General features: G+C 46.9%; 1 protein-coding gene across 10 annotated transcripts in view; it reads left to right on the forward strand.

Annotated features, from left to right (window-relative positions):
- The window catches only part of INPP4B (inositol polyphosphate-4-phosphatase type II B), a 311591-nt gene that overhangs the window by 239805 nt on the left and 57481 nt on the right, over positions 1-14305 (forward strand). For all 10 annotated transcript variants that reach the window (XM_064149509.1, XM_064149507.1, XM_064149508.1 and 7 more), the window contains 2 exons: positions 385-597; positions 5592-5736. In XM_064149509.1, the coding sequence (XP_064005579.1) occupies positions 385-597; positions 5592-5736 (358 nt within the window). The remainder of the gene's footprint in view (positions 1-384; positions 598-5591; positions 5737-14305) is intronic.

The following is a 14305-nucleotide window of genomic DNA, read 5'->3' on the forward strand; positions in this document are numbered from 1 at the left end:
TAAATTTGTTACTCATGTTTTACCTGACACTGCCTTTGAAATGACTGAGTAGTTGTTGGTTTCTCTTTGTTCATGTAGAGGCACAATCTCTGCTGGCAAAATTTGGAGCTCAAATAAAATGGGGTTATTTGAAAAGACAATAATGATTTCTATGGCAGATACTGGACTTCAGTCTTAATCCTTAGCATGCTGGCATTGGAGAATGAGATGATGTCCCTAAAACCTTTAAATTACTGCTCACTGTCTGATGGTCTCCTTTGTTTTCTGCCTATCAGGCCAGACATATCCACTGTGCCCAGGAGAACTTCAGTGTTACCATAGCTGTTGTGCAGTATTTTGTTCTTGGGTCTAAACTTTTCATTTGTTTGTTGTTTTTTTCTCCAGACAGAGTTATTTGTGCATGCCTTTAAGGATCAGCTGGTCAGAAGTGCCCTTTTAGCACTATACACAGCCAGACCTGGCTGTGTCCTCAAGAAACCAGCTGTGCCTAGAAGCAGTGAAGAAGAGCGGGGTGATGTACAGCATCAGGATCATCCTTCTCAGGTTAAAAGGCAGGACTCTATACCCCATCATTCTGAATATGATGAGGAAGAATGGGTAAGTAGTCAAAAACTCCTGGCTGGCATTCAGTCCCATGTCCTACAAATCAGCATAAGCTAATGCAAGCAAAAAGTATCCTTGTTGTGGGGTGGAGGGTGTGTGGCAGGATTGCAAAGCCAGCAAAAGGTCTTTCTTGGATGTTGTGATGGTTTGGGAGTTACCTGCCCCCACACACAATAAAATCACCCAGACTAGACTCAGCTGGTTGGGAGTTAAGCAATGAAGCTATATTTACAGCTTAGCACAATTTACAAGCAGATACATACACAATATTTACAGTTAGCTACAAGTGAAAAGTAATACAGAAACACAACACCCTTCCCAGAAATCAATCCAGTCTTTTTTTTGGAGGTGTTCAAGCAGAGCCTGGATGAGGCACTTAGTGCCATGGTCTAGTTGATCGCACAGGGCTGGGTGATAGGTTGGACTGGATAAGCTTGGAGGTCTCTTCCAATCTGGTTGATTCTACTCTATTCTACTGTACTCTGCTCCACTCTACTCTATCAGATTGCCAGGAGGCTCCCTCCCCCACTCCCTCTTTCCCTCCCTTCAGAAATAACCAGATCAACTCAAGTATATCTCATGTGCTAAATCTGGAGAGATCTGAGGTGAGATGCCAAAAAAAGCTGACAAGGAGGTTAGAGGAAAAAGGGTTAGGTCAGATTAAAGAGTTAGGGCAGAGGCAACCACACAGACCCAGACTGCCAGAGAGGAGCAGCACTGAGTGCTGAGCAGTGTGAGAGAAGTGAGTGTCTTAGCTGTAGTGTGACTAGTTGGGTTTCTCAGCAGAAGTCTGAAGGATGTAGAGTACTGTTGGGTTTTTCCTTTCTTCTCATAGAATCATGATTCTCACAGCTAAGGGTTTAACTTCTCTCAGTAAAATATTCCAGTTGGCCTGAAACCAGCATGGATGTATGTTTTGAAACTAACTCGAGGAAGTTTTGCTAAGCACAGTGTGCTTCTGTGCAGCTGCTCTCTTGTGCACATGACAGTGAGGATACTGAATCTCTTCTGGCCCTAACCACAGCTTTTAGCTCTTAACATTCTTAGCAGGTCTCTCAAAGGTTTATATTATTTATACTGCTGAGCTTTAGTAAATGAATGATTTCGGTGGATGCGTTGGTGATAGATCTGCTTCTTTGTTACACCCTGAATTCAAGCTATTTTTATTCAGTTCAGGCTCATCCTTTCAGTTCATCACTGTGTTCCCATAAATGTAAAGGATGTCAGCATATTAATCTCCATTATAAATAATTAATAACTTGTGTGAGCTACAGTACTTACACCTGAACTGTAATTTTTATCCATCCCGCAAACAAGAGTAGGAGAAGATCTTTCTTCTAGAGAAAAGGCAATTATCTCCAGCCCCATGCATTAAGTAGTCATGAGATTTAGACAATAAATAACTCACTCATTCTTTTATTTGTCTTCTGCTTTTGGAGCCTTGAATTCACTTTTTTCATGTTTGCTCAACAACCTGAGGGGCTGGCGCGGTTCTTCTCTCCTTGAAATGAAAGCCAAAATGTTTGTCTCCAGCTGTTGGAGCATTCTGAAAAATAAATACCACTACAGCTTTGCTAAAAGGGAGACTTTTTACATTGAAAAACAGGCCTTTTTTTTCTGCAAGATGTGCTTTAATTTCATACCTCTGTCTCTGCAGAGAAGCTATAATATTTCTGAGGGTCCTCATCTTGCTCCTGTTTGGTCTCATCTATTAATATATTAAGCACATTGGTTAAAGGTGTGTCTGTTTTTTCTGCTGAAGGTGTAAGGTTGTCTACTCGATTAAAATCAGACTGATCTTGAAGTATTTCCTGGCCTGGCTCAGAAAGAGTGTGGGCAGCAGGACAAGGGAGGTTATTTTCCCCTGCACTCAGCACTGGTCAGGCCACACCTTCAGTGCTGTGTCCGGTTCTGGGCTCCTCAAGTCAAGAGATGTTGAGGTGCTGGAATGTGTCCAGAGAAGGGCACCAAAGCTGGTGAGGGGCCTGGAGCAGAGCCCTGTGAGGAGAGGCTGAGGGAGCTGGGGGTGTGCAACCTGCAGCAGAGGAGGATCAGAGCAGAGCTCATTGCTGTCTACAACTCCCTAAAGGGAGGTTGCAGCCAGGTGGGGTTGGGCTCTTCTGCCAGGTAACCAGCAACAGAAGGTGGGGACAGAGTCTGAAGTTGTGGCAGGGGAGGTGTAGGCTGGGTGTTGGGAGGAAGTTGTTGTCAGAGAGAGTGATTGGCATTGGAATGGGTTGCCCAGGGAGGTGGTGGAGTCATTGTCCCTGGAGGTGTTGAAGCCAAGCCTGGCTGGGGCACTTAGTGCCATGGTCTGGTGTGCTAGTTTGAAGCAAGCTGGGATGTTTTGGTAACAGAACTAGATAACAGGCAATGGAATGAAAACAATTGATGTCAACTTCTCTCACAGTCACGCTGAGAACTCTGGGAAGAAGAAAGACTTTTTCTCCATTTTTGTCACTCACTCTTGCTTTTGCCTTAGACCTGGTCACATCTCATTAACCCTGCTCCTACTAACCTTGCTCCCTAACCTCTTGGCTGCACCTCTTTTCTTCCTGAGAACTGGGGTAAGGTTGAGAGGGCCGGGGGGAGGTGTTGGGGTGGTTTGAGAGCCCCTCCTGGGGACTCAGGTTTCTGGGAGGGGAGTTGTGCTTTTATATTGTTTATCCTTTGTATATTTCTGTATATAATTGTATATAACTGTATATATTGTAAATAGCTGCTTGTAAATTCTGCTAGCTGTAAATAAATTGCTTCATCTATATTCCCAGGGTCCATCTGAGTTAGCTGGGGCAAATTCAAAAGTGTGGGGGGGCGGGGTAACCCCCAAACCATCACATCTGGTTGATTATCTAGGGCTGGGTGCTAGGTTGGATTGGATGAGCTCGGAAGCCTCTTCCAACTCAGTTGATTCTTTGATTCTGAGTTAAACTGAGCCAGAGTCACTGTCAGACTTGAGACACTTGAATATAATCTTAAAGAAAATTTGGGTTTCTCTTAATTTGAAAGATGAGGCTTCTATCACTTCCTCCATTCTTTCTGTCAGTGGAGGCAATGAATAATGCAAGCTGTAATGATCAGATTGTCATTAGTATGGTGAAAAGAGAAATAATTAATGCATTTAAACTTGAGAAAAATGCTTAATCTACTCTGAAAGTCAAATAAGAAGGAAAAAGACCCTTTCAGATGCATTGCTTTGTATGCACAGTATTGTATCCTCCTTTTTCCTTCTCTTCCTCACTAGTATCAATCTTCAATTTTAGTTTTGCCCAAAATCTTCATCAGTGACATCCAACAACTCTTTCAGCTCACCCTATTCTATCCATTTCCAGTGACTGAATTACCAGCACAAAGTTGTTTAAAAGCTAGGTGAAATCCACCCCCTTCCCTGGCATCCAAATACATCTTTAAGGAATGACTCCTAATTTCCTAACTGTGCAAGTTTCCCATTCACTGTCTGAGCAGTGTTTTCCAAAGACAGCTTTCTTCTCTGTTGCAGTACTGTGTTGCACCTTTCTTCTTCCACACCAAGGAGAAACCTCCCACAGTAACTGGCAGCAGTGTGGGTTGAGCTATCTATGCTGGGGCACTGCAGGTAGACAGTAGTAAAGCATTACTGTTGAAGGAAACATTCTGAACTTGAGAGTTTGATTGCCTCTGGGTAGATAATCTTTTCTCTTGCCAGCTGCAAGGCTATCCTAGAGCCTCCCTGCACGAGGGAAAGGAGCCTGTTGTCATGTATAATACAGGAAAAGGTGGGCATGTTGCCACCTGGAGCTGCTTCTGACTGACTACTTAAGGTAGCTGTATCTCTGAAGAACAGATCAAATGGCATTTCCAACAAGTTATGTACCCTCACTGACAGGGTAGCTGGGCACAGGCCTGAATGAAGACTGCCCTCTGTGAGGTATAGTTCACTCCAAAGCACTGCCACTTCACAAGAGGGTGGTAATTGTGGAAATGAGTTGAGGCAATTTCTTTACCTGTGAGAGTGATGGTTTGGGAGTTACCCACCTCCCCCACTCCTGTGGAATCACCCAGACTGGACTCAGCCAGCTGCAAGTTAAGGAATGAAGCTTTATAGTCACAGCTTAGCACAAGATACAAGCAGAGATTGACAGTAGTTACAGCTACATACAAGTTACAAGTAATACAGAAACACAACAGCCCTCCCAGCAATGAGAGTGCCCAGGAGGGGCTCCCAACCACCCTTCCACCTTCTTTTTACCCCTCTAATTTATCCCAGAGTTTGCCTTGTGTGCAAGGTGAGTTGGGAGGATTGGCAAGGGGGATTAGAAGCAGAAGTAGTTGGGTTACACAGCAAAGGCCCAGGGAGAAAAGCACAGACACCAACTCCAACAGATAGAGACTCTCATACACACTCTTTCACACTGTCTTATCTGTGTTTGTGTCCTTGTTCCTATACATCTCAGCAAGCCTATGAGTGAAGTAGCCATCACCATTGTTTGCTTTTCACAGCCTATCATCTAATTTTTCTCATTAAAACATTCCAATTAGAATCATAAAGTCAGTCAAGGTTGGAAGAGACCACAAGGATCATCTAGTTCCAACCCCCCTGCCATGGGCAAGGACACCCTACCCTGGATCAGGCTGGCCACAGCCTCATCCAGCCTGGCCTTAAACTCCTCCAGGGATGGGGCCTCAACCACCTCCCTGGGCAACCCATTCCAGGCTCTCACCACTCTCATGCTCAACAACTTCCTCCTCACCTCCATTCTTAGCCTCAAACTAGCACAGTGAGCATACCTCAAAGAGACCTGCAGAGGGTGTATGGCTCTGAAGCCACAGAAAGGACACCCCCAGTGTCTGTGTCTGTAGGGCACTGGGGGGTGCAGCTGCCATGTCAGACTTGGCACAGTGGTTGTGTGAGATGGCTGAGGCTTCACTTAAAGGTGTTAAAGGCAGTTAGTATTGTCCCTTTCTTTGCTTTCTTCAGTAATGTGCAGTGCTAATTCTGCTCTTTTCAGGACAGAGTGTGGGCCAACGTGGGCAAGAGTTTAAACTGCCTTATTGCCATGGTGGACAGACTGCTTGAAAAAGCCAACATCAGTGACGTTAAAGAGGGTGAGAAGGACCCTCCAGCAGCAGATTGCAAGGTGCTGCCTGCAGGTGGTAAGGAACCTTTTTACTTGGGGTTTTACTTTTTTTCAAGGATTGACTTATAAAAAACTGGGAAAGTTACAGCTCCAAAGAAAGGCCAGTAGGTATCCTTGAGAGAGTGCTGCTGGCCAGCTTTCAGAGTTGGAGTCCTGACTGGTGGAAAGCTGTTAAAATTACAGCTCCATTCTGTGCTCAAGCTGCTTGCTGTGCTCAGGGCTCTTGTTTTTGGTGCTGTGATGAAACCCTTTTGAAACCTCAGTGATACCCTTAGAAGGTTGGTTGCTGGGTGTTCCTCAAATCCGTGCAGGGACTGCTACAACGAGTCTTACATCAACGTGATGCAGGAGTCAATACCGTTTACTGAAGCTAAGAGTGATGCTTGTATAGTGGCTAATACAAGGTGTGCAATTCTGATAGGTTACACAGCAGAAATATGGGCTGTCCACACACCTAGAGGCAGATCTGACTGACCCCCTGCCCCCCAATCCCCCTCACACAGCTAACTTTGCAAACAGCAGCTAACTTTGCAAACAGCAGCTAACTTTGCAGCTTCTCTGCCAGCCCTCTCAAGGTTATTTTCCCTGCAGCTGTGCTTCTTTATCAGAATGATCTAACATTACCCTTCCTGCTCTCCTTAGTTCAGGCTGCTCAATTCTGCCCAAACCTCTACAGGTGATGTAGTTTAACTCAGTTTTGATTTTCCTTCAACATACTGTTTGTGGGAAAAACAAAACCAAGCACAACAAGCCAACCAAACACAAGCAACCAAAACACTGGAGTGTGTCTTACCTCATAGGAAACTTGGAAAGGAAAGGTGAATGGTTTAAAAACTTTACATTTACCTCCTTCTAAATACTCTAAGAAGCAATCTCCAAACAGAATGAAAAGTAACTTCTGTGGCTTTCATGGCCTTCCAGGATCTGAAAGGGGTCTACAAAAAAGCTGGGGAGGGACTTTTAGGCTGTCAGGGAGTGACAGGACTGGGGGGAATGGAGCAAAGCTGGAGGTGGAGAGATTCAGCCTGGAGGTGAGGAGGAAGTTGTTGAGCATGAGAGTGGTGAGAGGCTGGAATGGGTTGCCCAAGGAGGTGGTTGAGGCCCCATGGCTGGAGGTGTTTAAGGCCAGGCTGGCTGAGGCTGTGGCCAGCCTGCTCTAGGGTACGATGTCCTTGCCCATGGCAGGGGGGTTGGAATTAGATGATCCTTGTGGTCCCTTCCAACCCTGCCTGATTGTATGATTCTAGAGTAGAGTAGATTCTGTAGCTGTGATTCTGTAGCTCTTGCTAAGCAGTGATGATAAGTGTAAAGGATAGCAAAAGATAGATGTGTTTAATTCAGCAGGGTTGTTGTCTTCTGCTGCTGACAAGCCAAGGACACAAAAATCACCAAGACGTAAGGGCACTGGAGTACATTCTTTTCTATTTCCCTCCTTTCAGGGCCTTCTCTGTTCCTCTTAAATCAACACAAGTGCCCTTCTGTCAGGGCAGTCAGTGCTGCTGAGGTTGCTGAGTGTTCTGCACCTCCCCATCACAGGGAAGCTACAGGAGATTTGTGGGGCAGGTTGCTTTGTTTTCATGGTCTGTGTTCTGGCAAAGATGTTATTTCCTTGTGCTGTTTTCTCAAGAGCATGGTGCAGTGCCTTTGGGAACTCACAGAACCTTCAAGGTCATGCAGAAATGTAGCTGTTTTAAACTTTCTCTCTTCCATAGCACTAACTTTAACAGATGGAGCTTTCTGAAGAACCATTCGGGTGTGTGGCCAAGTTGTTTGCTGAATGGTTTTCAAAACCATTGCTTTTGGGACCAGGATTTTTCATGCTTGACTCCTCTGAGTGTGGTTTTTTGTTGGCTTTTCTCTGAATCTGCATCCAAAGTTTGACATGAAGCCCTGAGGTTGTACCATCAAACAACTATACCAAGGCTGAGATTCAAAGTTTAGCTTTATAAATTCTGCCTTAAGTCTGCTGGGGTTTATCTGTGAAGCCTGTCTGCATGGCTTCAGAACTGAACCAAGATCAAATATCATAGAATCAACCGGGTTGGAAGAGACCTCCAAGCTCATCCACTCCAACCTAGCACCCAGCCCTATCCAGTCAACCAGGCCATGGCACTAAGTGCCCCAGCCAGGCTTGGCTTCAACACCTCCAGAGACAGAGACTCCACCACCTCCCTGGGCAGCCCATTCCAATGCCAATCACTCTCTCTGCCAACAACTTCCTCCTAACATCCAGCCTAGACCTGCCCTGACACAACTTGAGACTGTGTCCCCTTGTTCTGTTGCTGCTTGCCTGGCAGCAGAGCCCAACCCCACCTGGCTACAGCCTCCCTGCAGGCAGCTGCAGACAGCAATGAGCTCTGCCCTGAGCCTCCTCTGCTGCAGGCTGCACACCCCCAGCTCCCTCAGCCTCTCCTCACAGGGCTGTGCTCCAGGCCCCTCACCAGCTTTGGCGCCCTCCTGTGGACACCTTCCAGCACCTCAACATCTCTCCTGAACTGAGGAGCCCAGAACTGGACACAGCACTCAAGGGGTGGCCTGAGCAGTGCTGAACACAGGGGCAGAAGAACCTCCCTTGTCCTGCTGGCCACACAGTTCGTGGTCCAGGCCAGGATGCCATTGGCTCTGCTGCCCACATGGGCACACTGCTGCCTCATGTTCACACCCATGGACACATTCTTAAAACGAGAGAATTTTATCCTCCAGAAACTTCAAAAAAATTACATCTATGACCACATTGCCATATTTGCAATTATGTACAAATGCCATCATTTGAGCATAATGGATTTTATTAGCACTGCGAATGTGTGAGCACAGATTGATCTTTGAGCCTGAAACTGCTTTAATGGCAGAGCTGAACCTGAGAAAAGTTGTGCTGATCTTTGTTTGAGAAAGGAGGAATGCCCATATGTTTTGACCAAAACATTGAAAAGTGTGCCTTAAAAATACAATAGGAAAGTTGTGCTTAGCCTCTTCAGTTTCTTTATTGATGGTCTCGTCCAGGGGACTGAGTCCAGCATCAGTAAGTTTGCAGATGACACCAAACTAGGAGCAGGTGTGGAGCTGTTGGAGGGTAGGAGAGCCCTGCAGAGGGACCTGGCCAGGCTGGATGGGTGGGCAGAGGTCAATGGGATGAGACTGAAGAGGGCCCTGTGCAGGGTTCTACACTTTGGCCACAACCACCCCAAGCAGCACTACAGGCTGGGGACAGAGTGGCTGAGAGCAGCCAGGCAGAGAGGAACGTGGGGTGGCTGGTGGAGAGGAGCTGAAGCTGAGGCAGCAGTGTGCCCAGGTGGGCAGCAGAGCTAATGGCATCCTGGGCTGGCTTCAGAGCAGTGTGGGTAGCAGGACAAGGGAGGTTCTTGTGCCCCTGTGCTCAGCACTGCTCAGGCCACCCCTTGAGTGCTGTGTCCAGTTCTGGGCTCCTCAAGTCAAGAGAGATGTTGAGGTGCTGGAAGGTGTCCACAGAAGGGCAACGAAGCTGTTGAGGGGCCTGGAGTAGAGCCCTGTGAGGAGAGGCTGAGGGAGCTGGGGGTGTGCAGCCTGCAGCAGAGGAGGCTCAGGGCAGAGCTCATTGCTGTCTGCAGCTCCCTGAAGGGAGGCTGTAGCCAGGTGGAGTTGGGCTCTTCTGCCAGGCAAGCAGCAACAGAAGAAGGGGACAGAGTCTGAAGTTGTGTCGGGGGGGTCTAGGCTGGATGTTAGGAGGAAGTTGTTGTCAGAGAGAGTAATTGGCATTGGAATGGGCTGCCCAGGGAAGTGGTGGAGTTGCTGTCCCTGGAGGTGTTCAGGCAAAGCCTGGCTGGGGCACTTAGTGCCATGGTCTGGTTGCTTGTCTAGGGCTTGGTGCTAGGTTGGACTGGCTGAGCTTGGAGGTCTCTTCCAAGCTGGCTGATTCTATGATTCTCTGGTTAGAGAGCCTGAGTGTTTGTTTATACTTTCCTTTTTTCAACCTATCTTACAGCAATGAAAAAAAACTGGCAAAGGATGCACTCATTCTTACTTCAGACAGTAAAAAAAGCTACATGATAATTGGATGCAGCAGCATATTCTACAACTTCAGATGTTGCCATCACACATATTCAGAGCTTCCTGGGGTAGCTTTATGTTTGCAGTCTCAGCACTGACATCGAGGATGATCTTTTTCTTCTTCTCCCAACATGCTTATATTTATTGTGCAGAATCTTTGTAATCAGAAATATCAGCAGCACTTTTTCCTTTTGCTTCCCTATCAACAGAAATTACACCTTCCTTAGCCAAACTTTTCATGCAGTCTGACCTTTGAGTCTATCCTTAAGGTTGAATGGGAGTTATCAGTTACCAAGGTAACATGCTGTGGTTTCATCAGCTGCAGGATTGTGATTTCTCTGCAGAATAAATCAGGGAGAGTAGATGGATTTTAAAGGACAGGAGTTTTTTATTGAACTCTAGGCCAGTTTGCCTTGGAGAACTACTTTACTAGCATTAAATTATTTTTAGTCTTGCCTTTTTTTTTTTTCCATGAGAATCAGAATGTTCTGAGCCTGCAAGACAAGTTGGAGCAAATCCAGAGGAGGCCATGGAGATGCTCAGAGGGCTGCAGCAGCTCTGCTATGAGGACAGGCTACAAGAGTTGGGGCTCTGCAGCCTGGAGAAGAGAAGGCTTTGAGAAGACTTTGGAGTGAACTTCCAGTATCTGAAGGGAGCCTACAGGAAGGCTGGGCAGGGACTATGGACAAGGTCTTGTAATGACAGGATGAGGAAGAATGGGTTTAAACTGACAGAGGGGAGATTGAAACTACATGTTAGGAAAGGGCTCTTTGCAGTGAGGGTGGTGAGACACTGGCACAGGTTGCCCAGGGAGGCTGTAGAGCACAGAAACATCTTCCTGTAGCCCCCTTCAGATACTGGAAGGCCACTGTAAGTTCTTCTTGAAGCCTTATGTCTTTCTGGGTTTTATTCATGTGCCATACTCATCTTTGTATATGAGACACTGATTTTCTAAGTGGTACCAAATTTACTTGGGAGCCTCAAAATGCAGTGCTGGTTTGTTCCACATACCTCAGTTTCAAGGAGTGTTTTGCAAGCTGCAAGATTTGCTCTTCTGAGGGATACTTGGAGCTTTGTCTGTGGTTAATGAATGACCTGGACTTGCTTTTAGGCATGCAAGTATCTGCAGCAGGATATCCTGCATTAACAGGTGGCATACGATGGTTTTAACAGACCAGAGCTTGAGCAGCTATAGAGATCATAGGCTTACAGGATGTCAGGGGCTGGAAAGGACCCAAGGAGATCATCGAGTCCAACCTCCCTGCCAGAGCAGGACAACACTACAGGTCACACAGGAATACATACAGACAGGTCTTGAAAGGCTCCAGAGAAGGACACCCCACAATCTCTCTGGGGAGCCTGCTTCAGTGCTCTGTGACCCCCACAGTAAAGAAGTTCCCCCTTGTGCTGAGGCAGAACCTCTCTTGCTGCAACCTACACCCATTGCTCCTTGTTCAATCTCAGGGAGCAGTGGGCAGAGCCTGTGCCCCTCATCCTGGCCAGCCCTCAGATATTTACAGACACCTGTCAAATCCCCTCTCTTTGCCTAGAGTTATCTTTCTGAGACTTCAGGCTGTGGTACACTTCTTCCTTTGATCTTAACATGCCAAACTTGCTTTCAAATACAAGGAGAACGAGGAGGATGTGCTGCTCCATTCAGAAATACTCTGCTTCCAAGAAACATTGCACTCCCTCCCTTAGCTTTACTGGCGAGCTCCACCTTCTGGGGACTGGACATCCTGACTAACTCCGGACAAAAATTCCCTGTGTGAGCACACAGATAAGTGTTATGGATAACTTAATCCCACGAGGGCATGTTCCTTTCTTATTGGCAAGTATAATACTCACAATTTATCTTTCCTAATTATTAGGGTACATATATGTGGTTGATCAGAGGGCTGCAGCAGCTCTGCTGTGAGGACACACTGAGGGAGTTGGGGCTGCTCAGTCTGGAGAAGAGGAGGCTCCCAGGTGACCTTCTTGTGACCTTCCAGGATCTGAAGGGGGCTACAAAACAGCTGGGGAGGGACTTTCAGGATATCAGGGAGTGACAGGACTAGGGGGAATGGAGCAAAGCTGGAGGTGGGGGAGGTTCAGAGTAGAGGTGCGGAGGAAGCTGTTGAGCATGAGAGTGGTGAGAGGCTGGAATGGGTTGCCCAGGGAGGTGGTTGAGGCCCCATGGCTGGAGGTGTTTAAGGCCAGGCTGGCTGAGGCTGTGGGCAGCCTGCTCTAGGGTAACATGTCCCTGGCCATGGCAGGGGGGGTAGAATTAGACAATCCTTGTGGTGCCTTCCAACCCTGACTGATTCTCTGATTCTCTAGGTATATATACACATAAGGTTTCCAGTTCTGGAGTCCCCAGCTCAAGGAGAGGAGCTGCTTGAGGAAGTCCAACACAGAGCCACAAAAATGATAAGGAAATTGAACATTTTCCTTGTGAGGAGAGACTAAGGCAGCTGGGGCTTGGAGAGGAGGAGAGTAAGGGGTAACCTCATTCATGTTCATAAATGTGTAAGGAGTATGTGCCAGGAGGCTGGAGCCAGGCTCTGCTTGGTGATGCCCAGTGACAGGGCAAGGGGCAATGGGTGGAAGCTGAGGCATAGGAAGTTTCATTTAAACATGAGGAAGATTTTTTTCCCTGTGAGGGTGACAGAGCACTGGAACCAGCTGCCCAGGGAGGTGGTGGAGTCGCCGTCCCTGGAAGTGTTGAAGCCAAGCCTGGGTGGGGCACTTAGTGCCATGGTCTGGTTGATTGGCCAGGGTTGGGTGCTAGGTTGGACTGGATGAGCTTGGAGCTCTCTTCCAACCTGATTGATTCTATGACTGGCTAGGGCTGGGTGCTAGGTTGGAGTGAATGAACTTGGAGGTCTCTTCCAACCTGCTTGAGATCCCTTCCAACCCTGTACATTCCATGATTCTATGATGCTATATTGTTTCCTATCCCTCAAGTAAGTGAAGCTCTGTATTCTCTGGGACATTCAACACTTGGTAAGGTCTTTTTATTCACATTTAGCATTAGTATCCTTTAATGGAAAAAAAATGTCCTGGAGAATTTAAAATCTTTTAATTCCTTCTTAATGCAGCTGTTACTGACAAAAATGACTTATTTTAGCAAGTTGGTACCCTAAACACGTAGTGCCTCTGCCCAAAAAAAGAAATCCTTGTTAAGAAAAATGATGTTGAAGCTACTGCAAGATATGTGCAAAATAATTTGGAATTTGACACCAGAAGGTAGTTATCAGTTGTTTACTGCCAACCTGAAGGGCTGCATGAAGTAGAATCCACTTACATTTGTTCTGGGTCCAGTAGTATTCAATATTTTCATTACTGACTTGGCTTATGAAATATGGATGGCACTTATAAAATGTGCAGATGCTTAAAGCTGGGAGAGGCTCTAAGCACCACGGGAGCAGGATTAGAATGGCTCTTGAAGAAATGGAGCACTGAAATATTAGGATGCAGTTCAGTAAGGACAAGTCGAAAGTTATGCTCCTAGAGAAGCAGAACTGCAGAGAGCAGCTGGGCTGGTGAAGTGGCAGCTCAGAAGAAACAGATCTAAATGTTCTGTGACTGGTGGCCAGTATGTGACCCCCTCTTTGGGGAGAAAGGGTGCCAGTAGAGCTCTTTATTCACAGAAGCTGCAGTTGTAACAGCAGGTTCACAGAGCATGGCCAGTTCTACAATCTCAGCTTTTTCTCTCTTGCCCTGACTATCAGTGTGCTTGCAAGCTCCTTGGCTGTGCCTGTAGCCAGCCCTGCTTTCCCATGAAAGAGGAACAGATGTCTAGTAGCTGTTGCTGCAGGTCTACTTCAGAGTGGCCAGGTATGGTCTTTGTCTTTCTTTGCTTAGTAAAGAAACAAACAGCAAACTCTGTTCAAGGCCAGGGTGGATGAGGCCTTGAGCAACCTGTTCTAGTGGGAGGTTTCCCTGCTTGTGGCAGGGGCTTGGAACTGGATGAGCTTTGAGGTCCCTTCCAACCTAAACCATTCTTTGATTCTTAGCACATGCAGCCCTGCTGACTGGTGCAGCCTGCACTGCATTCTTGGCTCTTACTGCTGCACTTCCTTGCCTTGACATTTATTTGTATTGATTAATTTAATAAATTACCACAGTTCAGGACTTGAGAGTTTAGATTGTCTGATCTGATAGTCTGGTTTCCAGCATGTCACACCTCATTGGCTGCCTTATTTCTTAATCTGACTGTGTCACACCAGCCTCTGACCTTTGGTTGCTCTTGTGCTTTTATTCCCTAGTACAGACAGCCCTGATACTAGTTGTTATATTCCCTTCACAAGGAGGGGAAATCAAGTTACAGTTTCACAGTATCACCAAGGTTGGAAGAGACCTCACAGATCATCAAGTCCAACCATTTACCACAGAGCTCAAGGCCAGACCATGGCACCAAGTGCCACGTCCAGTCCTGCCTTGAACAGCTCCAGGGACGGCGACTCCACCTCCTCCCCGGGCAGCCCATTCCAGTGTCCAATGACTCTCTCAGTGAAGAACTTTCTCCTCACCTCAAGCCTAAAGTTACTACACAGGCTGAGGACAGAGTGGCTGAG

The sequence above is a fragment of the Pogoniulus pusillus genome, chromosome 10, assembly GCF_015220805.1.
Source record: "Pogoniulus pusillus isolate bPogPus1 chromosome 10, bPogPus1.pri, whole genome shotgun sequence".
NCBI lineage: Eukaryota > Metazoa > Chordata > Aves > Piciformes > Lybiidae > Pogoniulus > Pogoniulus pusillus.